This window comes from Carettochelys insculpta, chromosome 11 (genome assembly GCF_033958435.1).
Source record: "Carettochelys insculpta isolate YL-2023 chromosome 11, ASM3395843v1, whole genome shotgun sequence".
Taxonomy (NCBI): Eukaryota; Metazoa; Chordata; order Testudines; family Carettochelyidae; genus Carettochelys; species Carettochelys insculpta.
The window spans coordinates 15,155,628-15,179,134 of NC_134147.1; the positions used below are offsets into that span (position 1 = coordinate 15,155,628).

At 45.8% G+C, this 23,507-nt stretch overlaps 1 protein-coding gene and 1 long non-coding RNA gene across 17 annotated transcripts in view; one reads left to right on the forward strand and one right to left on the reverse strand.

Moving 5' to 3' along the window:
• Positions 1-11,928, forward strand: part of LOC142019150 (uncharacterized) — a 55,058-nt gene extending 43,130 nt beyond the window's left edge. Inside the window, exons 4-5 of the long non-coding RNA XR_012646999.1 lie at positions 1,984-2,081; positions 11,060-11,928. This is a non-coding gene — a long non-coding RNA (uncharacterized LOC142019150). The remainder of the gene's footprint in view (positions 1-1,983; positions 2,082-11,059) is intronic.
• Positions 11,929-14,652: 2,724 nt separating this feature from the next.
• The window catches only part of PTPDC1 (protein tyrosine phosphatase domain containing 1), a 62,597-nt gene continuing 53,742 nt past the window's right edge, over positions 14,653-23,507 (reverse strand). For 15 of the 16 annotated variants that reach the window (XM_075005124.1, XM_075005126.1, XM_075005128.1 and 12 more), the window contains one exon: positions 14,653-15,134. In XM_075005124.1, the coding sequence (XP_074861225.1) occupies positions 15,018-15,134 (117 nt within the window). In that variant the 3' untranslated portion in view covers positions 14,653-15,017. Of the gene's footprint in view, positions 15,135-18,636; positions 18,858-23,507 lie in introns of all 16 variants that reach the window. The other variant, XR_012646959.1, reaches the window with a different exon arrangement.

Genomic DNA, 23,507 nt, shown 5'->3' on the forward strand with positions numbered 1-23,507 from the left:
GCATGTCGCAGGCAATAAACAAAAATTAATGGAAGACTTTGACCTCGCTGTGATTTTTACTAAAAATAATGGATGGAGGCTGATGTGGGGGACAACTAAAGACCAAGTGGGCAAGGGATGAGAATCCAAGCCTCACTGCAGGATGGGGAAGTTCAGCATGCACTACCACCATTGGCAGTTGTCACCTGAGGAAACCACCACCACCACCACCACCACCACGATGGCTCAAAACTACAGGGCCCCTACTCTGGTTGACAGCTCTGGCCACAGTAGTCTGAAGACTGAAGCAGAAAATGTTAGAGGTTTCTCAAATGAGTCACAGGATCTGTGACCTGTGATGTAAGCTTATCCTTATGTATGACTTATTAGCAGGCAGGTACAGGACAAGATGCTCAGCTGATGCTAATATTTCCTTTTATTCATCTCACTTTATGATGAGCGCCCCATCATGGTCCAGTTTAATGGGTGACCTACCATGATGTCCCTGTATTATCATCTGCTCACCTTCAGATGTTGTATGAGGCTTTCGTAGGACCGAATAGATGATCTATCATTGACTGGGCGTTAGCATTCCTTCAGGTGTTTTTCCTGAGCATGTGGGGGAAGATGTATGTGTTTTTGTGTATGTATACAGGGCTCTGGATACAGACATGAAATTCATTTGCCAATTTTAAAATGTAAATTCAAGACAATTACTTCTGTGCAGTCACTGAACTCTGCCTCACTCAGTACTGTCTAACAGTGTCCCCAGTAATTCCTCTTCATAATAATATTGTCCTGCAGGGCAAACAGTCTGTTCCATCCCATCTAGCTGCCTCCTGTAATATTTCTGGACTGTTTGTCAGATTCTGTGGAATGTTTATCATACTCTCACCTGACCCTGCACTTGGGTGGTGCTAGGAAGGGGGAACGTCCAGTCTGTTTTTACTGAATTACAGTTTTTGTAAGACTCACCCATATCTGTGGCAAATAGAGTTCACAGCTATTTCAGAGTTGAAACTTGACCTGCCCTGTTAGGTATCATACTGAATCCTGGGGCCTAGCACATATTACATGTATTTTCAGCTATTTGTTTGAATGTTTCTTGTGAAGTGTGTTGCCACACACTATCAGCCTTACCTCATTCCCTGGAAAAATCATGGAAGGGATCCTCAAGGAATCTGTTCTTGAGTGCTTGGAAGAGAGGAAATTGATCAAGAGTAGTCAATGTGGATTCAGCAAAGCCAAGTTGTGCCTGATCGATCTGATCAGCTTCTATGATGAGGTAATTGGCTTTGTGGACATGGGGAAGTCAATGGATGTTATGGGTTGTGTTATGGGTTGTGTTATGGGATGTGATTGCTGCATATTAAATCCATAGCTCCCTTAACTTTAGCAAAGCTTTTGACAGTCTCCCACAACATACTTGCCCATAAGTTGAGGAAGTATGGATGGGATATATGGACTATAAGATGGATAGAAAGCTGGCTTAACAGATGAGCTCACCTTGTAGTGGTCAATGGCTCAATGTCTGGTTGGTGGATGGTTTCAAGTGGAGTGCCCCAAGGACCTGTTCTAGGACCAGTACTGTTCAACATCTTTATTAATGTCCTGAATGAGGGGATGGATTGCACCCTCAGCAAATTTGCAGATGACACTAAGCTAGAGGGTCAGGTAGATCCATTGGAGGGTATCTTACAGATATCTTTGTATTGCAGCCCCCTCACCACCTATCCTGGCCCCCAACAAAGGGAGTTGTGCTGGGTCAATAACTAAAATAAATGTTATTTTCACCTGTGACTGCAGCATAAATCGGAATCTACTGCTGCCTGCCCATAACGCTGGTTACTTCTCCCCAGCTGTGGGCAGAGAGCTTTGTGATTTATTAGGAGGGAGGGTTCCTGGAGGTCCAGCTGGTATGCTGGGTTCCAGTCATCTACGGGGCACAGAAGGAGATTTTTTCAGCTTCTGCTGAATATTTTGTTTCTTTTTCTCTTCTTTTAGGATTAGGTTTCCAGCATCTGGCAGTTTATCATCTCTCAGCTTCTGGGCAGACCCTGTGGTATCTGAGTAGGCTCTCTTAATCCCAAAAGCAGCTTAAAGTGAGTATTGCAGGTCTCTTTAGTGCTTCCTTCCTTTAGAAGCCGTTTTTGGGGTGAGACGGAAATGCTAGGGAAGGACACTATAATTATTTTCTGCTGGTTTCCACAGCCTAGTCCAGAGGGCTAGTGCAAAACAGCCAGGTTTCACACTGATTGATCTCCAACATAATATCCTCAGTGTGATGGGAAGCTGCTTGTCTGTCAAAGGGCCATGCATCCATTTGTTCTGGCTTCTGCCATTATCACCTGCAGCTGTGGGGAGAATGGTGTCCTCTGCAGGGCTGATATCCTCTGGGACACATTCTGAAAAAGCGAGACGTATCTGAGGTTTTCTTCAGTGCCTCCGCCTTAGTCCACTCCTAATCACTTCTGTAAGAGACTGCGCGAAAGTGAAATACTGGGAGTCTGTGTTTATTTCCCATCAGTGAGGCTCTAGGCAGTTTGGTTGTGTCTGATTTCACGTGGTCCAAGATACATTTTGTCTATGTTGAGTCCGAGAGAGGAGGGAGCTGAAATGGCATTTTCTGTTGGCAAGACTGGAACTCTCTTCATTTGGCTCTTTGGATTTCAGTCCTGATCTAAGTTAGAGCCAGAGTATGACTGAACTGAAAAAAACAGGTTTAAGGTGGAAGGATAGGAAAATCTTGAATCTGAGTCTTAGTCCACATGACAAAGTGTTGTTGGCAGAACTATATCAGCTTGGATTGCAACCCTACCCCCTACTTCATCTCCCTTGGCAAATAATTTTGCATTCAGATTGGAAGGATTTTGTAATATATAATTTTATAAACACGGTATCTGTCTTTCTTCTAGAACTCCCTGGATGGCTGAGCAGACACCTGCTCAGCTCAGAGCAGTTTGTGTTGTTAGAAAACACTGTAAGAGAAAAAACATGTCTTACCTCTCTAGACTGGCATTCTAGTAGCAGAAAACTAGTGAAGACCAAAGTTGGGGATCCCACTTTAAAGCTGCCAGTTAGTAATAATCAGCTAGTGACTCCGTAATGAAAAATACTGCAGTTAAAGTCAATTTCCATGGAGTTCTAAGTTCCTTAGTGCACATGATTTTTTAAAAACCAAGGGTGTAATCCCATGTTTTGTACTGCATAAGGAAACTCTGCAGGTGGTGTATTTCCATATGAAGTGCAAAACATGGGATTAATCTCTCTCATGTTTAATAAGTTCCTTCTGCCCCACCCCCAGCAGACAGACATAGCATTTTATCCTTTCCAACACTATGGATTTATTAGTAGGGTGCCCGTATCTCCTCCGCCCAAATATAGGACAAGGGGAATGATGCCATCCTGGCCAAAATGGGACAGGTGGTCACCCTGTCTGGGAGTCAGGCAGTGGCTGCCCTGTGGGGGTTGTCACCTTGCCAGCGAAGCTCCCGGCTTCCATCAGCTGGGGGGCCACCATGCTGCTGCTCCAGCTCCCAGCTCCCCCGGCTGAGGGAAGCTGGCAGGGGGGCTGCCGTGCTGCTGTGCGGGTCCAGCTCTGGCTCCCCCCACCCCCCGTGGAGGGAAGCTGGGGGCACAGCCACAGTGCAGGTCTGGATCTCATCTCCCCCCATGGGGGGAGTTGGGGGGCAGCCGCACCACTGCGGGGGGGGCCGGTGGAAGCTGGGGAGCAGCTGCACTGCTGCATGGGTCTGGCTCCCTGTGCCCCAGCCAAGGGAAGCTGGGGAGCAACCACACCATGGTAGAGGAACCGGAGGAAGCTGGGGACCTCCAGGCTACCCCAGCTGGAAGAAGCTGGGGGGTGGGGCAGCCGTGGCTGGGTCCAGCTCCCCCAGTGGGGGAAAGTTGGGGGGCAGCTGTGCTGCTGTGGGGGAGCCAGAGGGAGCTGGGTGGCTGCTGCACAGGTTCAGCTCCCAGCTCCCACAGCAGGAGGAAGTTGGGGGGCAGTAGTGCCGCTGTGGGAAGCGGGTGGCAGCCTCCTGAAAGTACAAGACAATTAGCTGCTTTACAAAACAAATCAGGATGCCCTCCCCCATCCCAGTGTCTTGAATGCAGAATGGATGGTCAGCCTATTTCTTAGGTGACTCATGGAAGGGGAGAGGTGAGGGGTGTTAACATGGACAGTAATGGCATATTGGAGAGGCACAAATGTATAGTTGTCAGCTGTGGTTTGTATTGAATTTCCATTTCTTGTTTGGGTGATGGCTGCAGGCCTGGCCCTCTGTAGAGTGCACAGCTAGTGGGGTCCCCCCCTTTAGGCCACAGGTTCTTAATGAGGCTTTATTGAATAATACTGGCCTATTTTTGCCCAGTAAGTCTCCTTTTCTGTTTGCACACTGAACAGGAGAGGGGAGGTGTGGAACTGTGGAGACAGGAACAGGGCACAGCTACAGCCTCAGTGAAATGTGGATGTGGAAGATAACTGCAGGTGTTCCGAGTAGACGTTTACTTGAGGATACCTGCTGACCAATTCCCACTCGTGACCCCTACCCCTCACTTGATGCACATAATCATTTCACTGAGCAATGTTCAGTATTTATCGGAGGCAAGACGTGTGGCACTGGCTGTTAGCTCATAATGCATGTGTTGAGCTGGCGCACCATTTCCCTGACACACTCCATCAGTGCTCAGATTAAGGCTTCACAGACACTTGACCACCCCTGTTATGACTAAGCCGCACCTCCCTCTCATAAATGAGGTTTTCACGGTTCAGTCAGACGAATGTTAGCCAGCGAGTTTGGGAGTATTGTCAGCTCAGGAAGGTGTGAACGCTGGGGGTGGGGGGTGCACGCTGCACGTGTGTGCCCCATGTGTGTATCCAGACATTGAACAGGTTCCCACTTTGCAGGCCATGTAAATACAGATTGCACACATTGTAAGGAGGCAACAAATTCTGGCTCACCAACAGGCACTGTCAATTACTCATCAAGCTCATCCAATAATGGTTTTTCCTAATTATTTTTATGGTGCCTACACTGCACTAGACATTTAGCAGACAAGTGTGTGAGTCAAATACACATGCTCCAGCTGGCGTACACCAGCTATATGCCCAAAGTACAGGAGGATGATGTGCTACCTCTTTCTTATCCACAGTTGTTTGGGGAGCTTGGAATGGTGGCTTGCCTGCCTCTGCTGCTGCACCCTGGTCAAAGATACTTTCCAGTTTTTGCCTTTAAAATGGTATCACTGGAATTTATTAAAAGTTGGCGGGAAAGTGCAAGAGTTCTCACAGATCTGATGTTTGGGGTGGTAGTGATGATCCGAATAGAAAAGAAGAATTTTCAGCAGCCACAATGTGTTGATTCCACATCTCTTCTTTTTGAACAAGAACTGTGTGGCTGGATAGTTTATTGACCACAAATATTGGTGATGCACCAGACCACCCTCATAATCCAGCAGGAGGCTTTCCTGAATCAGAGAGGGAGAATTTCACCAGGTGAGAATGGGGATCATGTCAGTTAGTGCCGCTGTGCAGATACAGGGTATGTGTAGGGCAGAGGAGACATGCGAGCTGGCATGGACTTGGGCAGCCATCTTTCTAATAATGCAAGATCATTCCAAGCCTTCAGGCTTTACAAAAGGCACCAAGCTTTTCCTTAGGCAAAATTGTCTGGCCAGCACACCACCCCAGCCAGGACTTCTCAGCACATTGCCGTCCTATAATGTGGCTAGAGTTTCCCTATATCTTTTCAGATTTTACCCCATTCTCCTTTTCCCTTGACATATACAGGACTGCCTCACTTGCCTGCTTTTTCATGTATGACCTCCTGCATGGACTTGGCTCTTATGCTAGATAGAAATTACTGCCAGAATCTGTATGTTAGCTGTCATAGTCTCTAAGCACCATGAAAATTACATAAAGGTTATTTGAAAAGGGTTGGAAATCAAGCCTGTTCTTTTCATTCTTTGAAGGTTTACTTACATCTTTCCCTGCCTTTCTCCTAGTCAACATGCCATTATGTCTTTTCCTTCTGGGCCAAGAAGTTTTGCATTTGGTCCTTTAAAACAATGTGGATTTTATTAGATATTTGCAGGAAGGAAGTCAGATTGATACAGGGTTAGCTGGTGAATGCAATATCTGGGCCGTACCACTAGAGATTGTTTTCCATTTCTCTTCTTTTTGGATGAAGACTGGACTTTGCCATTCGTGTCCTAGGATCTGCCACTCCAGGAGGAATAAGGCCCACAACACTGGCAGAAATAGCTTCTCTCATCTGTCTTCATGGGGCAGATATGAGACACACACACACACACACACCCCCCACACTTCTGGCAGGTGGGAATTTAAGGGGCAGAGTTTTGGGACCCTGCAGGGAAAGGCTTTGCCTCAAAGGTTACCAGAAAAGTAGATGGGGTCAATTACAGCAGTGGGTGGGTGAGTTTCTGTGGCAGTAGTGGGCCTCATGAGTGGCCCTTCTGTACCTCAGTGGGCTGCAGCAACCTGTGGCTGACTGGGATTCCACGTGCAGCCCCATGGGCTCCCTGTCTGCCCAGCACCCCCTGTATCCCACGCACTGGGACACTGCAGCCCTGCACTTTCTATTCCTCCTCCCTCCCAGCACTGCAAATCAGCTGCTCCAGCTCTAGAAGGGTGGGGAGGAGCGGGGACTGCATTCAAATGAGTGGATTAGTGGCACTCCTAAAGGGCTGGGATGGAGGAGCAGGAGTAGAAAGTGTAGGGTTGTGGTGCCCCAGAGTGTGAGAGGCACTGGTGGGGAGAAGGGCAGACTAGGGATCCGCAGGCTGCTGATGGAGACCCAGTGGGCCACAGGTTGCCCGCCATAGTTCTCTGGCCTGCAGTATGCAGGAAGTGAGACCAGATGATCATGATGGTTCCTTCTGACCTTAAAGTCTGAGTTAAGACCTTCAAGACAGAAATGTAAAGCTTTACCTCATAATTCAGGGGTCCTCATCCTTTGTTTTTCTGAGGCTCCCATGAACATCCTAGAAAAACTCTACAGCCCACTCATGCCACAACTGTTTGTTGGTAGAGAAAAACCAGGGCTGGCATTAGAGAGCAGGAAGCAGACAAATTGCACAGGCCCCTAGGAATCTAAGTCTCTCTCAGGCTTCAGCGTCATCCCAGGGAAGAGGGACTCAGCTTCAGCTGCATGTAGTGGGGCTCACGGTTCAGCTTTCTGCCCAGGTCCAAAATGAGCCTAATGCTGACCCTGCTGTCTTTGGCAGACCCCCTGAAACCAGCTTGCAGTTCCCCCGCCTCGGCTCCCTGGTTGAGATCTGACTTAATTCATGCAGTTTTCAGTGGTCCAAGAACTATTATTGGTATAGTTTTGCTGTTTGAAGAGTCCAGCTCATGAGACTCCTCAATCCAATCCAGTGCATTTCAGCAGGAAAGTTTTGGGGATATTCCTTCCAGTTTCAAAAGACAGAACATTGATGTTACAGCTTAACAGACTGAAACTGTTGTGGCCTGATTGCATTACAGGCCCTGTTCATGTACTCATCAGCTTATCCTTGAAACTGCGGATAACACATCACACCAGCTAAGAAAACAGACTGCTGACAGACGAAGAATCAGGTCTATAAATACAATAGGGAGTTATTCTGTGTCAGTGATTTCCTAAGCAGTTTTATTTGGTGTGCAGCTTCAAACAAATAAGGAAGTTATTTTTCTTAGGAAATGGGATCTAGGCACAGTACAGTTCTTACTGACAGCTGGGAAATCTCTCTAATTACCCCATACACGCTCGCTACTAAGTCAGTCGTCGTCAGGGTGCTGTCAGTTTGCTCTTTTATAAGCACATCATTTCTGGGGGTGACAAGCATCAAGTTGCTAGTCAATCACTGACGGGAATCCCCACTCCAAATCAATTCCTGACTCCATTGTCTCCCATGGTAGAAAGAAAGAGGGGAAAACCCTTTCCCCATAGGTCAAAGCCAGTCTTTGCAGAAAAGTGGGATAGCAGAGTATGGGCCCAAGTGAGGTCATGTCCCTTTTGTCACTCCCTATCCGGAGAGTGAGATTATATTTGCAGGCCATCATGCGTATCTTGTCCATGCTGACACTAGCTGAGGAGAGGGCTGAAATGTCATTTTCTGATGATAAGAAACTGATGGTCTGTGTTTGTTCATCCTTGGTGATTTCTTAAGCAGTTTTGTTCAGTGTCCTCTTCAAGAGACGTCAAATTTTAATAAACAAATAATCCTGAAATCAGGTCATAGGGATTCTCCCATACACAAAATTCTGTGCATGTGTGTACGCTTCTTCTAGTTCCTTGGATGGTAAAGAGCTGCCCAGTGATCAAAGCCTGAGCACTTATCACTGTGTGGATACAAAATTTGCATCCACAGCTGCACCTTCAAAAATGATCTGCAGATATCCACACTGACAGACATGGCTGCAGATACCCATGGATATAAAGCAGATACTCACACATTTGCAGGGTGCTGGATAGGCCTTGTACTTCTATCCTGCTTAGCTAATGTCAGGATCTCTCTGTGAAGTCATCACTTCCCCAACCCCAGGGTGTTCTGATGCTGGCCTGTCTCTTTGGATGTTTGAGTTCCTTCTCCTGGATCATCTCATTTACTGGTAGTGGAGTCTGGGGATCAAGCTGGCTAACCGTAAAGGTGCTACCAAGGCCACACTCAAGTTTTTCATTAATTAGTAGACTTTAGAAGGCCAGATGGTATGATTAGCACAGCAGATCTGACCCCTGCATATCCCAGCCCTCCTGATTCAAACACATATCAGAAAGGCAGCTAAGCTTCATTAAAAGAAATCTAGAAGTGGAGAAGCCATCACTTGCTTTGGCCATTTGTTCAAATAGGGAATCATCCTGTTAAATATTTGTACCTTTAGTTCTAATATGGCTTTGTCTGTCATCACCTTCCAGACATGGGGTCTTGTTCTGCCTGTCTCTGTGACCTTTAACAGCTCTTGAATGTCCAAAATGTTCTCGCCAGGAAGACAGAGACTTCAATGAAGTCACATCTCAGCCTTCTTTTGTAGAAGCTAAATACATAACCTGCTGTTCAGCAGCTCACAAGAAGGTAGTTTTCTACAGCCCTCAAAACACTGGGCTCTGGTGTTCCAACCTGTCTCATGGATGCTGTGTCACCTCCCTGCCCTGCTCGTGTCTGAGGGTTTTAACCCTGTTCATTACCCTGCAAGCTCCCATTGAGCAGTTTGCCCAGCATGACCCCCCAAATCCTTTTCAGAGTCACTGCTTGCCTGGATCCAGTTCCCAGTTCTGGGGAGAATGCAGCCTGCATGTTTTGGGGCTAGGACATTGCATTGGGCTCTAGGAAACCTGTTTTGTTTACATAGATGCAGTATCCCAAGGGATCCAGACTGCTCTGTGTCACGAGCCTGGCTGCAGCCTTATTTACCACTCTGCTCCTATTTTGTCACCCACGTTACCAGAGGTGATTTTACATTGGCCTCTGGTTCATTTATAACACTTAAATAGTTCATGAGCTTCTTCACACCCCTAGCACCAAGCACGTGCTCTGTACAACCCAGCAGGAGGAGGCCAACTAGCTCTGCTGTTATTCAGGGACTAAGTGAGGAACACACCCTTGGGAGCTGTGTTATCCACAGGCTCTGAACACCACATAGAGGGCAGCAGCCTGCAAATGCACTGAAGTCCTATTGTGTAGGTAGGCCCCAACTATGTCTCAGTCTGCCATACTCTAAAATGGGGACAATAAGAAACACCTAAGTAGGGAAACAGAGGCACACAAAAGTGAAGGGTGTTCTATGGTCATGGTCACAAAGCCAGGCAAATGGCAGGCTCTTATTGATAGTCCTGGCCTCTCAGCTCTCTTTAATTTCAGTCCCTCTCAGTTCCACATCCCCACGTAAAATAGTTGCTGTAGCTGGCTGGCTCAAATGCAGGCAAACGGCTTTCCATAAGCTGTGCTCTGGCTCAGGCATGCATTCTGGTTTTGATGGAGGAACTCCATGGAACAGAGCTGCAGCCACCTTGGGGTCTGGGTGGCGATGATTATCTTCCTCTGTAGCATGGCTCACTTGCCGGTTTCAGCTAGTTTAAGTGGTGGATTCTTCATAATTTGAACTCTGGCATGCTGAGTTCCTTGCTTGATAACTCACCAGTGATGGTAGATTGTGTCTTGTAACAACCAGGAACGGATGAAAGAAGTTCCCTGATCTGCAATGTGCAAGTCAGGCCATCATGGTCCCTTCTGACCTTAAGGTCTGAATGTACGAGACCTGCCTTTTAGTTTGCTCCTGGTCTCTGACTGCCATTGCTCTGTCTACTAGAAATGACTGCCCAAGCCAGGGCAGTAAGGCAGCTTTGTTTCGGGAGATGATAGTGTTATGCCAACAAAAACAATCCTGTCACCAGGGCAAGAAGAGGAGTGAGGTGAGGCCTGGGTGGGACGGTTACCCTGGGCCCCACTCCGCACCCTCCCCAGGGATGACCCTGGCTGTCCCTTCACCCATTTTCTCAGTAACAATGCTGCAGTGAGTAGGCACTCCCCCAGCATTCACATCTTACTGAGCTCCACCTTCTTATGCCATAATCACACTGCAGCTATGCACACCCCATCAACCACCATTACAGATTGCCCTGTGAACATGCACTTTGTGATAGAGGTGTGCTGCCCTCCTCACCCTCCCACACACATGAAATGGAGGTATTGGCTGGTGTTAAATCTCACGCTGCAACTGGTGTCCTATCTGATAAATACAACAGCTGTCAGGCTTCAGCTAGACGTGGTTGTTGGCTAAAGCCTGAAAAAGGGCAGCAAGCACCACCTGACTGATATGTTTCTTCACACTGCCCCCTGCATTTTAAAATTCCAAGGAAGTATTAAACAATGGTGCCTGGCTACAAGAGTCATAGGAGGATTATTACATATTCTTTTCCAGGTGCAGAATCACTGACAAAGGCTGATTCCCTCCTCACAAGCTGTTTTGAGCTGGGCTTATGCTAGCACAGCTACATCCCAAAGCCCAGGAAGTAGCAAGACCCATTTTAGAAAATCTCTCTTTGCTTTCCTCATCATCTCTTCTTATCTTCTACTGCAGGGATTAATACCACATCTTTCATCACCCAGATGGATGTCTCCTCTGTCCTCCTGCACTTTTCCCCAGCCCCAGTTAAGATCCTGTTAGCCCTGTACAATGAACCATCACTTCATCTACTGGAAATGTATCCTGCAAGATCTTGTATCATTGGGCTTCATGTCCACCAGTGAGGACTCTCTCCTGTGAGACCTTATATAAATTGACTGCTGGATCTGCAATGGAGACATTTTACTGGTAGCTGATAAACTTTGTGGCACAGCTATTGTACTGGAATATTATAAACTAAGAACTTGTTTTCCTCCTGTCTCTGGCTTTTCTCTGCTACTGGAAAGTTTTTCCCCTTTCACCTCCCTACCTGTATATGCTAAATTGAAGGGATGCACAAGATTTGGAAAGTGCTTTCATTCATTCCCCATTTTTTCCATTACACAAGGACTGTCAGCATCACAGTAAATGGAGGCATCAGCAAATCCATCTGGATTTTGTTCCCTTGGGTTGTGCTCTTGCTGAGAGCAATAAAGCTTAAGGAACAAGCACATATCAAACAATGTTTCAAATTCAGAGTGCTTCACAAGCATCAGCTAACAATTTCACAATGCACCTCAAAGTCACACGAGACCTAAACAAAATCATTCTGCCCCATGCCCAAGATGCAACTAAACACACGTGGCATTTTGACAGGTCTAGGGCAGGAGGCCTGCTTGTTCCTATGGGCTAGAATGCTGGTTCAGCTCCGCATTCACATGCTGTTTTGGAAGTGGGCAGAAAAGGGGTGAGACAGCCAGAAAAAGAAGAATGTAAAATTTCAACACTATTCAGCTCCACAAATGTCTATGGAATAAAGGAAATAGCAAGAGAAACGTTCTCAAATGGGGTAGTTTTTGCTGCTTTCTTAACAAATAAAGGTTCATCACTTTTGCTCCCGAATGATCTATGTTGTACTTTCAAGTTCAGGGACATTAACTCAAGTGTCCTAGCCAAGTTCCAGAGTAGGTTTTTACCAGTTGCTTTCCTAAATGATATCAGCTTCAGCAGTAGGGTTTCCCCCATGCTGAAAATCAATATATAAAAACGCTGGAGTTGAAATCTAAATATTTTTCTGCCTCTTTCTCCTCCACATCATGAATTGCAACAGTATGTGGTATTTAATCAAGAATCAGTGATTCTACACCAGACAAGAAAAATGTCCTGTACAGGGGCAACTAACTGTTTTTCTCCCCTCCTCCAACCCAAAAATATAACCATCAATACAGGCCTCAAAACACACACAGGATTTAAAGACTGCTACTTTAAGGATACAGCCTCAGCATGCATCAGTTCTAGTTTCCTCAAACACTTCAACTCCTATGCAGAACTGCAGCAATCTTGACAGAAACTACTTGGTTTATCTGATCACTCTAATCCTCATTCATGCCAAGCACACCATATGAGCTGTAACCTGAAAACTGGGGGATCAACCTGATCCTAATCCATAAACAGAAATTGTTCTTTGAGTAAATAAAAACATAAGAACAGCCATAGGCCGTGTCCACACTAGCCCCAAACTTCGAAATGGCCATGCAAATGGCCATTTCGAAGTTTACTAATGAAGCGCTGAAATGCCTATTCAGCGCTTCATTAGCATGTGGGTGGCCACGGCACTTTGAAATTGACGTGGCTGGCCGCCCACGGCTTGTGCTGACGGGGCTCCTTTTCGAAAGGACCCCACCTACTTTGAAGTCCCCTTATTCCCATCTGCTCATAGAAGTAAGGGGACTTCGAAGTAGGCGGGGTCCTTTTGAAAAGGAGCCCTATTGGGACGAGCCGCGCGGCAGCGAGGCGCATCAATTTCGAAATGCCACGGCCGCCCGCATGCTAATGAAGCGCTGAATATGCATTTCAGCGCTTCATTAGTAAACTTTGAAATGGCCATTTGCGTGGCCATTTTGAAGTTTGGGGCTACTGTAGACACGGCCATACTGGGTCAGACCAAAGGTCCATCCAGCCCAATATCCTGTCTGCCAACAGTGGCCAATACCAGGTGCCCCAGAGGGAGTGAACCAAACAGGTAATGATCTCTCCTGCCCTCCATCTCTAGCCCCTGACCAACCAAAGCTAGGGATACCTTTCTTTACCCATCTTGGCTAATAGCCATTAATTGACCTAATCACCATGCATTTATTTAGTTCTTTTTTACACTGTTTTATAGTCCTAGATTACAGCCTCTGTGGGCAAGGAATTCCACAGGTTGACTGTGCGCTGTGTGAATAACTTCCTTTTATTTGTTTTAAACGTGCTGCCCATTAATTTCATTTATTGTACCTTAGTTCTTATATTAGGGCTGAGTCTACATGGAGCTGTTCTCCCAGCAGCTCCATGCTAATGAGCAGCCTTGAAATTGCAAGTGGATGCTCAGTAGCATGGTCCCATGGCTCATTAGCATAGCCGCACGAGATACCACTCTTGGCAGATGGGGGTGCCAGCAGTAAAGAGGCCATGTGGACGTGCCCCTGCCGGCAAAAAGCCCCTCTATCCCCAGCCTCTTATACCTGGGCTTTTTGCCAGCAGGATCACATCCACATGGTCTCTTCACTATTGGCACCCGTCTGCTGAGAGCTATGCTAATAAGCAGCCATTTGCAATTTCAAGGCTGCTCATTAGCATGGAACTGCTGGGAGAGCGCCTCCGTGTAGACCCAGCCTGTGAGAACAAAAATAATTTTTCCTTGTTGACTTTCTCCAAACCACTCAATTTTATACACCTCTGTCACATCCCCCCTTAGTCTCCTCTTTTCTAAACTGAAAAGTCCTAGTCTCTCTAATCTCTCTTCATATGGGACCCATTCAAAACCCCTCAGCATTTTAGTTGCCCTTTCCTGAACCTTTTCTAATGCCATTATGTGTCTCTTTTGGGATGAGATGACCATATGTGTATGCACTATTCAAGATACAGGCATAACATGATTTTATGTAAGGGCAATAAGATATTCTCCATCTTATTCTCTACCACTTTTGTAATGATCCCCTACATCCTGCTTTTTTTTTTTTTTTTTTTGACTGCCACTGCACACTCTGTAGATGTTTTCAGAGAACTATACATGATGACTCCAACAGAAGATATCACATGCAAAGCCAAAAAGCAACACAGTACTTTGGCATGTGCAATACATTTTTTACACTTAATAATTTCACTGATTTAGTTTTGATAGGTTACTTGTGTAAGTTATGACTAATGTGAGTAAGGAAGGAGGCCTTTGGATAAGTTTTCAAATTTAAATAATTTTTTCAAACGAGGTAAACATCTGTGGGTTCCTCTTGCCAGTTGGAAAAGATTACTCTTTCCTTTCAAGCACCTTAACATACAATCAACTTTCCTTTAAAAAGAACATTTCAGAAACTTACCCATTAAAATATGTATTTATAAGTTCACAAATAGGCACATACACTGAAAGATAAATGTTTGTTAAGTTTTTTTTTTTTTTGGAAGATACATAAGAAAACAACATTAAGACATTTGGTGATTTACTACAAACTACGTATAAAGGATTTTTTTTCCTAGAAGTTTACTACTAAACCTAATCTTAAGAGTTTTCAAAGAGTCCAGTGAGTACATCAGAGTGTAGTCAGTATTTATTCACCAGAAAGTAAAATGAAATAGAATTAATGTAAACAGTAATATATAAATTAATACATAAATCATTGTATAGCATGGCACTGACATTGTGGCAGTAGTTAAACAAAAGTATACCCTAGTGATGAGAATTCTAAAAAGCAATAAAATAGTTTTAAAAATGAGTTCACCATATAAAAACATTTTGCTTCAGACCAAATACTACAGTACAGTCATATAATAGCAGCTCATTAAAATATTGAACATTAACATTAAAAACAGCTAATACTAAAATGTGGACAATACATGTCAATTAGCACAAAAATACTGCCACTGGTAAATGAAAGCCCCCAGCATAGTGTTGTAAACATCAAGGGGAATTATCTGTTTCTTCTTTCGGCTCCTTTTTTTTTGCTTCCAGTGTTTGTTTAAACACTTTTCTTAGGGTGTTGTAAACCTCTGGCCCATTTTCAGAATCTGTACTCGTCTGGGGAAAAGGAAAAATTGTCTTGTATGACATGGCACAATTCAGACAAAATACTAAATAAATATTTGAAAATACAAAAGTACCAGATGCATTTTAATATACGAATTCCAAACCAGGTAATATTTGTTTTTCACAAATCACCACAGGTCTGAAAAACTACAGCTGATTATTTCAGCTCAGTATCTTGACAAATTAAAACAAAATGGTGGGCAGAAATGAAAAAGAGACGTCGTGCTCATGTGCATTGTGTAAATGGCTAATACGTGAAGAGTGGAAACTGGGCCACACCACAAGTAGGCATCCAGCTAACATCATGCCCGATTACAGATGTTGCCAGATGAGAGTGTTCTCGATTAGAGAGGTTCACCCTGTACTACAATACTTGTATAAGGTGGTCTGAAAAATATTTTGTTAATTTTTAAAATGCAAATATTTGTAATTAAAAATAAATGAGCAATGTACACATTGTATTCTGTATTGTAACAAATATATTTGAAAATGTAGACCATTCAAAAATATTTAACACATTGCAATTAGTATTCTATTGTTTAATGGCCGAAGGAATGGGCTTATACCTATATTCCTCCACAGTATGAGGTCTTTGTTCAAATTGCTGGACAAGCTCCTGGTTATGAGACTGAGCTATTTGAGATGGTTCCTTGGGAAATGGTGATGTAGACTTACATGTATGTGAATAAAGAGCAGGAAAATGGTGATGCTTCCACCCTGACAACTATGGCCAAGACTTCATCCCATATGAGAAAAGGCACACAATGCCACACCATGGAATGAAATATCAGAAGTTTGTGATCTATGACAACATCTCTGAGTCTTATTTAGAAGCTGGTCTAGGAAAAAAAAGAATCTAGAAGGACTTCTAGTGTCATGAAATAAAGAGGCAGAGACGCAGATCTCCTCCCATGATAGTGTAGATCTCCAAGGAGTTTTAACAGGCTTCAGAAATCGAGATCCTAATACGTGAGAAGCGGAGACTTGGTACCACAGGTGATTGTCATAGAGAGGTTTTCATAATCAGTACCTTTATTATCAACTTTGGAAGGAGATTCTGTAGAAATATCAGAGGACGGAAACTAGTTCTGGAGTGATCGCTATGGTTGGAGAATTTGTGTGAGCTGTGTGGCAGACCGCTGCCTGTAAGCTGTAGGAACCTACTAGAAGGCAGATGTGCTGGTTGGTGGGCTAATTCCTCTGTGTTTATTGATTAAACCCAGTTAGGGCAGGCAGCTGGGGCCTCATTAGGAATCAGCAACAGCTGAATCTAATCAGAACTTGTGGTCAGCTGAGGCCATGGACTCCCTATAAAAAGCACCCCCCCACTGCACTTGAGAGAAGGCAGAGCAAAGCAGGAAAGGAGCAGAGTGAAAGGTACCCCAGGGAAGTGGCGGGTGAAGCGGACTAGGGTGAGGTTGCTGCACTGGGGCAGGGGTGAAGGCCCTGCCAGCTGCCTCTTGTCCCCTTAGGGACCCTAGGCCAGAGTCCAGGGTAGAGGGTGGGTCTGGACTCCCCCCACCCTTCCCCAGAGGCTTACTCCACTGGAGAAGGTGCAGGCCTGCAAGGGGACTGGCTGTGTTCTCCCCATTCTGGACTTGCCTATGATAAAGTTGGCTCGCTAATCGGAGACAACTGCCTCTGGAAAGACCTGGGCAGATAAGGAGTCTCTGAGGCACAACAGAGAACCACCAGGAAGTGCAGGGGCTGATGGGAAATTTTCACAGCTGCATACAATACAGAGGAATTGGTACCAAGGTGGGCAGAACCAACCGCAACAATATCAATGTGGAAGTCTTAATGTATGGAATCTTTTTAAATAGACAATACCAAAAAAAAAAAAATCTATGGCAGATGACACGATCACATTGGTACTAAGAAAGAGATACTGGTTGCCAAAGATAGACAACATGGCACTGAAGCAGCCGAGTAGGATTCCACAGCCCTTGAAGACACGGTCACCAATTAGTTATGAAAGGAGGCAGCTTGAAAACAGAGTGATGACTCTTAGATCTCTTCTTGGCCAACAAAGAGCAGCTGAACACCTCTGCTCTTTGCTAACTTAGACAAGTGCAATTGCTCAGTGACACAATGTACTGGAGACTGCTCAGTGTATTTCTGAGAAGCATAAGAACTCTTAGGCTATGTCTAGATTGCCGAGAACTGTTGGCAAAAAAGACACACAAATTGCACAATGAATTTGCATTATCTCCTGCTGACAGTTCTGTTGGGAGAGGCTTTCCCAACATCTGACCCATCCACGCAGGACCAAATGTCAGGGAAACCCCTCTGTGAAACATCCCTTCTTCCTTGTGGAACGAGGAAGACCGGGATGTCAACAGAATGTGCCTGACAAAGCAGACTTTTGCCAAGAGACCTCCGGTCTCCCGACAGAAACCTGCAGTTTAGACATAGCCTCAGAGACAGAAGTCCTGTTGGGTCCCTGAACAGGGTTCCTGACAGCAGATACACTAATAGAAACTCATTTTAAGAAGCAGATTCCTTTCAAGAAGGCCCTTCAGAGTCCAAAACACTCTTCATTGATTTGACTTTTACATCAAATGTTTTTGGACAAACATGACATAACCTCTCAGTATGTGCTCAAAAAAGGATTTGCAAATTGAACGTTTGTCTCAAACAAAAAAGTTATTTAACATGTCCATGATATAGCTGCCTCAAAAACAGGCAGATTTTAAAGTTCAGAGACGGACTTAGCTGTGTAAACCTCCACCTCAGTAATGGGGGAGATGCATAGAAAGTTCTTTTTTCCAAAAAACACTAAAACCAAAATCCCCAAATTATAAAACAATACAGTAACATTGTATTCAAGAAGCTATGGGGCAACAGATGGACACCACGTAGTATAGGGGTGGGCAGGATCTGGCCCAGGAAACAGATCTGGTCCTCCAAATCTTTTAATATGGCCTGTAAGCTGCCCCTGCTGCACAGAGCTGCACCATTCAAAGCAGCAGGCTGCACCCTGTGGCCCTCTGTGCTGCAGAGGGGGGAAGGGAGGACCAATAGGAGCTGAGAGATTTTGCTGCGGGGGCAAAAGCCTCCCCCCGCTCCCCATACCCTGCAGTTACAAGAGCCACATGGAACACCCTGCTTTGAGCAGCCTGGGGCTGCTGAGAGGCTGTGAAGCCTGCTGGAGAGTGCTGCTGGCTGGGATCAGTTTAGATAAGTGCCTCCCAGCCAGAGCCTGCCACTGGCACCCCACCCGCTCCCACAACCCAACTCCCTCCCAGACTCTCTACCCCCCTCCCACATCCATCCTGCAGGCCAGAATCCTTCTCATGCACCCATACCCACTCCTGGACCCTGCACCCCAATACAATACCCAAGGTCACACCACCTTCCTTCACCCAAAGTCCATCTAAGACACTAAACCACCCTGCACCTTAGTCCCCTATCACAAGCCCCCTTCCGCACCCAATCTCCATTCTGGACCCCACTGCCTCTCCGGGGAAAAGTGCAGCCCCTGACCACTTACCAAACTCTTGGAGTGCAACACCTCCCCCGGCCACCGTCGAAAATTATTGCCCAGCCCTGGTGTAGCTCCATCTTGCTATCCCAGGTAGCACAAAGGAACGGATGGGTGGCTGGGGCTGCTCTGCTCTTCATGCTTGCAGGAGGGGCTACTATGATCTACAGAGCACATATACAGCTCCAAAAGACATGGTTCCAGCCTCACGCCTATGATGGTGCACACACCTACAGCAGGATCAGTACAGACAGATGCCTGAAGAACTGAATTGACCCAATAGAATGCTCAGTACACAGACATCCTTACCCATATGCAGTTGCGTAGGGCACCAAAACATTTGGGGCACCACTGGGTTTTAATGTCCACCCACCTGCCTCTTCCTATCTCTCTTCTGTGACTCTGCTTCCTCTGGAGGATCTAGTTAACTTAAAACTCAAAAAGCCACCAGCGCTGTTAGCAGCACCTGGGAAAGAGCCACTCAGGTGGTACTGAAGCTATTTAAGACTCCTACCAGTTTCTGAATTTTACTGTTAGTGTACAGGACCTTAGGCGGCAGGAGCTGCTTTTCCATGTGCAGCTGGAGATACCAGCAGCTCCTCTGGGCTGCACCAGCAGTAAGTCCCTAATTTACAAGGGGGCGGAATGTGGGGCGCAGGCCAGCCTGGGCCGGGCCAGAAGGTGCAGGGGGAGCTGCAGAGCGTAACTAGAGCACTTGACCACATGGCTGCAGCTGCCCTGCCACACAGCAGGAGCTGCTTTGTCGTGTGCACCTGAAGGTAGCGGCAGTGCCGGTGGATGAGTTGGTGGCTCCTCTAGGCCACAGCAGTGGTAAGTCCTTAACTTATCTAGTGGGCGGGGGGGCCTGCGGGGGGCAGTTGGGAGCAGACCAGGTTGTGGAGTGCAGTGGATCCGCTGTGGGCAGGGGGGCGGGGTTTGGGAGTGGGGCGGGAGGTGCAGGGGGTGGGGGCTACGACCGACGGGGGGTTGGGAATGGACCAGGGACAAGGGAGGTGTTGTGGGCAGGGGGGAAGCTCAGCGACAGGGGAGCAGGCAGTGGCAGGGAGGACTGAACCAGCCTGACACACCCTGATGCAACCTATTTTTTTCCTTGTTCACGTGGTCCTCCACGAGCCCCAGCAGGGGTAGCTGCAGCAGCGCCAGCAGCCTGCGGGCAGCACAAACCCTGAGCATGATGGCAGGTGGGCAGACTAAGCAGATTCTGTCCCCTCATTCTGCATGAGATGAGGATCTGGGATACTTGGGTCCCTGGATTACTTTGGTTAATCCAAATGGCACATGAACCATGGATTTGGTCACCGGCATCCAAGGCAGCGTGACTCCTTATGTCACCCCAGGGCAGACAACACTGTCAGAAAATTCCCCACTGCCTTGTGGGTAGGTTCAGGAGATCCAAAAGCTATGGGACTAAACCCAAACAGATGATCCAGAGTGGAGACCCTAAGGCGGTTAGCAGGGAGGATTCTTCAAACCTGCTTTCTGGCATCTCTTCGCAGTCACCTCAGTTCCAAACATACTGACTTCTGCCTTTCCTTTGGATTCAACTGGAGTGACCAAGAGGAGAATGGTGCCACTTGGGCAATGCACTTGCTCCAAACACTAGCCAAGGCAGTGTGTAAGAGGGCATCAAATGGACAGGACACTCTATCCTTGCTAATGGCATGGAAACAAACACAGGAACTGGCAGTTACAGGTTATAAACCCTCCTCAACTGGTGAACAGGAGGAGGCCATGGGTCACTTTCATCAGCGGGAGTAGTCATCACACCCCACTCATCAGCTACTGCCTGCCTCAAGCTGAGCAGCCCCTGGACAATAAGGTGCTGACCCGCCACATCTGCCTTCCTCACTGGTTACATGGGGATAGACCAAAATCAGAAAAGTGGATGTAAAGGATGCACCCGCCAAAAAACTAAATAATAAATCAACGTGCCTCTGGCTCGGTAGCTGGAATGTGCAGCCCATGTGTCCAGGGCTTGAATCTTACACACACTTACTCAGTACACAAAACAGCAGTCATAGATCATTAGCTACACAAACGGAACATTGACATTGCTGCTCTACAGGAAACCAGGCTGGCAGATGCTGGGTCAGTGAAAGAAACCAACTACAGTTTTTTCGGGAGGAGCTTGAGTTCAGAGGAACACTGCCTCTATTGAGTTGGATTTGCTGTTCAGAACAATCTGCTGAAATCTATCAATATGCTCACAGCTGAATCAGAACGTATTATATGCTTGAAGCTCTGCACAAGTCAAGATATGTCAACATCATCAGTGCTTATGGGTTAGCATCATGCACCGAAGACAAGAACCACTTTCATTATAGTTTTCAGAAAGTTTTAGACTCCTTTCCAGTTGCACATCTTTGGTGACTTCAATGCTAGAGTTGGACACAACCATCAGTCCTAGCCCGTCTGCCTTGGTCATCAAGGTATCGGGAAAATAAATGAAAATGGTAAAAGCCTTCTCGAATTCAGCTCTCAGAATCAGCTCTTCATCACTAATTCTTTCTTTAACCTGAAAGAGTGTCACAAAGTTTCAAGGTGCCACCCCAGATTCGGTCACTGGCATCAATCTGACCTTGTACGCAGGAAACATCTCAATGCCATCAAAATTATACACATATCACAGCACAGATTGTGACACTGATCGCTTCTTGATCAGCAGCAGAGTGAAAATCATCCCAAAGAAACTCTATATGACAAAGGAACGCAATAAGCCAAAAATCAATACCCTCAATACCAGAGATGCGCTGAAATGCTCTGTCTTTGCAGATAATCTCACCTCACAAAATGGAACACAAACCTGACCAAACCATTGATGAAACATGATCCATGCTAAGAGAGGAAATATATGAATGTGCCAAATCTGCCTTTGGAACATGTGAATTCTCTAACAAAGACTGGCTCGATGAAAAGGCTGACATTCTTAGGCCTCTTCCTGAAGAAAAACAGAAGGCACATCTGAATAACAAAGAACTATCTCAAAGCACAAGAGATCAGCTTTGACATGCAAGATCTGTTCTTCAGAGAGAATCCAGGTAGTGTGCGAACAAGTATTGGGCCAACTTATGTTCTGATATTCAAAAGGCATCTGATTTTGGCGACCTGAAAACCATGTAGGATAGACTGAAGGAAGCACTTGGACAAAACATTACCAAAATCACCACAAGGAAGCATTTAAATGGACAGGTGATCACAGACAAAAAGCTGCAGGTGTCCAGATGGGTGGAACACTACTCAAGTCTTTGTTCCCACAAGCATACAATACAACCCAAACTTGACAACATCATCCTAACTCTTCCAGAAGTGTCTGAGCTAGATGTAGATCCTGTGGTGGAAGAACTCTCTCAAGCTCTTGATGGTTTCTCCAATGGAAAAGCACCAGGAAATGACAAAATTCCAGCTGAAGTCCTGAAGGTAAACAAGGCTGTGCTCTTCCCCTTCCTCTATGATTTACTCCTAAAATGTTGGAGAGCAGGTGATGTCCCACATGACATGAAGGATGCAAACATCATCATTCTCTAAAAACAAAGGTGACAACGGTGACCACAACAACTACAGAAGCATCTTGTTACTGAGCATCACAGGCAAAGCATTTGCTCATTGTCAAACACCTGCAAAAACTCAGATCAAGTCTCTCCAGAAACACAGTGTGGCTTCAGTGCTAGCAGGTCAACAATGGGCATGATTTTCTCACTTCGACAACCACAGGAAAATGCACAGTACAAGGAAAGCTGTTATTCATAGCATTTGTGGATTTAACAAAGGCATTTGACACAGTCAGTAGATTAGGACCACACAGAGTATTAACCAAGATTGGCTGCCCACTGACCCTACTCAAGCTCATAACATCCTTTTGCAAAAACATGAAAGCAACAATGCAATGATAGATTTACATTGGAACTGTTTGCAATGAACAGCAGAGTCAAACAAGGGTGTGTTCTTGCCCTACCCTCTTTGGCATATTCTTCTCAGTTCTACTAAATTGTGCATTTCAAAACTCACACAGCGAGGTATGTCTCCACACAAGATTAGATGGCTCTCTCTACAGCCTGGCAAGACTCAAGGCACAAAACTAAGGTCAAGAAAATCCTTGTCAGGGAACTCCTCTTCACAGATGATGCAGCTCTTGTCACTCATAATGAAGACACACTATAGTCACTGATGGATTCTCTATCCATAGCCTGCAAGTTGTTTTCCCTTGATGAAAGGATGAAGAAAACTGTTGTATTCACTCAAGGTATACCCCAGGTGACCCAAAGTCATTCTGGGTAACAGCCCATTAGATGTGGTTCAACAATTCTGTTACCTTGGATGTACTGTCACCACAAACGTATCCATGGATGAAAAACTGAACATCAGAATCGGCAAGGCAGCTACGATTTTTGGCAGACTTACAAAAAGAGCATGAAACAATCCTAAACTGACAGTGAAAACAGAGATACTAATCTATCAGGCATGTGTATTGAGTATCTTGCAATATGGCTCTGAGGCACGGACCACCTACTTGAACCAGGAGGGGGGAAAAAAAAAAAAACTGAACAGCTTCCATCTTTGCTGACTCCACAGAATTATGAATATCAACTGGCAAAATAAAGTTCCAAATGCAGAAATCCTGTTAAAATCTGGCACAGCCAGCTTCATAGCAATCCTTAACAGCAGAAGACTATGATGGCTTGGTCATGTAAGAACAATGGGTGACAAACATCTTCCCAAAGAAATCGTCTCTGGTGAACTGTCATGTGGGTTGACAACAAGTTAAGATTCAAGAATACATGCAAAAACACCATGAAAAAAATTCAACATCGATCCAAAATCCTGGGAATCTACAACATCAGATTGAAATACCTGGCAACGAC